The sequence below is a fragment of the Triticum aestivum genome, chromosome 4A, assembly GCF_018294505.1.
Source record: "Triticum aestivum cultivar Chinese Spring chromosome 4A, IWGSC CS RefSeq v2.1, whole genome shotgun sequence".
NCBI classification, from domain to species: domain Eukaryota; kingdom Viridiplantae; phylum Streptophyta; class Magnoliopsida; order Poales; family Poaceae; genus Triticum; species Triticum aestivum.
Genome location: NC_057803.1, coordinates 112,608,241 through 112,610,934, shown reverse-complemented (window position 1 = coordinate 112,610,934; position 2,694 = coordinate 112,608,241). Strand labels below are relative to the sequence as shown.

At 52.9% G+C, this 2,694-nt stretch overlaps 1 protein-coding gene across 1 annotated transcript; it reads left to right on the top strand.

Annotated features, from left to right (window-relative positions):
* Positions 1 to 867: 867 nt before the first annotated feature.
* Positions 868 to 1,805, top strand: LOC123085474 (ATP synthase subunit b', chloroplastic). Its single transcript, XM_044507108.1, has one exon. The coding sequence runs from the start codon at positions 1,000 to 1,002 to the stop codon at positions 1,633 to 1,635; it is 636 nt and encodes a 211-aa protein (XP_044363043.1). The 5' UTR covers positions 868 to 999; the 3' UTR covers positions 1,636 to 1,805.
* Positions 1,806 to 2,694: the final 889 nt, after the last annotated feature.

Genomic DNA, 2,694 nt, shown 5'->3' with positions numbered 1-2,694 from the left:
AGATCCGGGACGTCATAGATCTGAATCCATATGTCCGGTGTATCCAGCTTGACATGGGACGGTTGAGTTACTCCATCGTAAGGGGCAATGATAACAGCGTTTCCACGGAAATTCCATGGCCCCTCTTGCATTACTCTCTCCCAGTTACCCAGGCACCGGAACTGCAAAGTGTATATATTTGACTCCAGCGGTTTAAACTTGACATCTTGAGCTAGATCCCACGCAGCGCTCATGTTGCGGAAAAACCAGCCCTGGCTATAGGTTTATCAATATGAACGCGAGCAATTGCCAACCATCTTGCTGCATCTTCCGGGACAGATCCCTCATCGACCACCACATTGTCCATATCATCCTCCTGAAGGCCTAGTTCAACCATTAGTTTCTCAATCTTTGATGCAGAAGAAGAGCCCCCGGCCGTAGCCGATCCGCTCGCATCTCCCGCAGCCATGAACGCTAAACCTAACCCGATCTGATGAGACAAACGGGTCCTTCGTGACGGAACCTAACCCAAGCCGCCTGCGAACAGAGATCGTCAGGGCAGGAAGCCCCGGTCGGATCCCCCGCAGCCCGGCGGGAAGGAAGAAAACCGTGGATCTCAACGGCGGCGAGAAGTCGCCTCCGAGAGGAAGAGAAACCCTACCTTGAGGGAGAAGTAGCCGTGTATAGGAGTACTAGCAACACTTTAGCATGTTAGTTATTTCTTCCCCGGGCCCCTAAAAAAACATAGACAGGCCCCTAAAAAAACAGACAGGCCCAACTCATTAAAAGCCTGGCACTGGGCCATGGGCCTCCATTGGGCCCTTGCCGACGCCCCAAAACAGGTTATAATATCGGCAGGCGTTAGTGGCAGCAAGCGCGAGCGGCAGCGTGTGGCCTCCGTTGGCTGGCAAACCACAGGCCACCCCGTTCGGATAGATAGCCGCCCGCCTCCCCTCTCCCCACCACACGGCCACAATCCGACTCACCACCGCGCCTCTTCCTCCTCCCGCTCACCCACCCATGGCGACGGCTATGATGGCTGCAGCCACCACCTCCTGCTCCCCGCCCCGAGCGCTCCTCAAGCCCGCGGCCTCCTCCAGCCCCGCGCCGCCGCCCAGGCCGCAGCCACGGTCCTTCCTCAAGCAGCTCCCGGGGCTCGCCGCGACGGCGGCGGCGGCGGCCGTCGCCTACGTGCCTCTCCCGGCGCTGGCCGTGGAGATGGAGAAGGCTGCGCTGTTCGACTTCAACCTGACGCTCCCGGCGATCACGATCGAGTTCCTGCTGCTGATGGTGGCGCTGGACAAGCTCTACTTCTCGCCGCTGGGCAAGTTCATGGACGAGCGGGACGCCAAGATCCGCGCGGAGCTCGGCGGCGTCAAGGACGCCTCCGAGGAGGTGCGGCAGCTAGAGGAGCAGGCCCAGGCCATTCTCAAGGCGGCTCGCGCGGAGATCGCGGCGGCGCTCAACAAGATGAAGAAGGAGACGACCACAGAGCTGGAGGCGAAGCTCGACGAGGGCCGCCGCCGCGTGGAGGCAGAGCTCGTGGAGGCGCTCGCGAGCCTCGAGGGGCAGAAGGAGGAGGCCATCAAGGCGCTGGACGCGCAGATCGTGTCGCTCAGCGACGAGATCGTCAAGAAGGTGCTCCCATCCGCGTGAAAACATTAGTAGATCACGCAGCGCGCAGCAGCCGGCGCAATCCCCCGTTTCATAGTAAAGATTTCTAGTTCTTGATGTGTAATGTATACGCCCACTGGGCTGCCTCCCCTAAGAATGTAACTGAATCAAACATTCTGTGATCGGGTATAAATGAATGATCCTTTTGTACACTACTCTGCCCTGAATCTGAGTGGTCCTTTAATCCCCAATTCATTTACTTCCGGGAGAACCCAAATATAGTGTTAAAAACGCTATTATATTATAGGACGGGGGAATACTAAAGTAGAATGTCCTTTGTTTATGACATGTTGTTAGACATTATTCTTTAGCATTACTGTAATAGTATCATTAGGCTAACATTAGACCACCTACAACATGATTAACAGAGAGGGGTTCGCAAGAACCTGTACCGAGTAAAGTCCCATGCCTGCTTGATGCAAGCTTGGTGTAACCCATGATAATACTTGGGACCATCGTCTCCTTTAGCACCTCACTAGGATCGGGCGTTAGGGGTGGAACCTCCATTATCGTGTGGATAGTGAGTTTCCGACGGTGGGGGCACTTTTCCTTTTATACTAGGTTGTATGGAGGCGGGACCGAGACCATGTCGTTGGTTCAGTGCCCCTTATTAGGACACATACGATCGGAGGTATCCACCTTTTCTCTTTCTGGTTGTTACAACTAAGATCAATTTCAGTATTCTTCCCCTTGATCATTAGGTTAACAAGCATCATAAGCCCACTTTTAATAGAAATAACATACCAACTAAGGTGTTGCAATGGTCAATGAAATGTCACTGTACTTAATACTTATAGTGTATCATTCTATTTTAAAATGGGTAGCATGTTACTTTAGGAGTTGGTTTATTTAATGGTCCTTGTTTCCAGGATCCACGGGCTTTCCTAACCCACGCGAGGAATCTTATCATACAAGGGTAAATTGTCAGCCTTAGTAAGTGGAACCAAAAAACTTATAAATCAAACATCATATGTTTGATTGTGGACTCTTATCTTTCACAACACGAAACATAATGTCAAGGGTTTTGGCAACACCAACTGA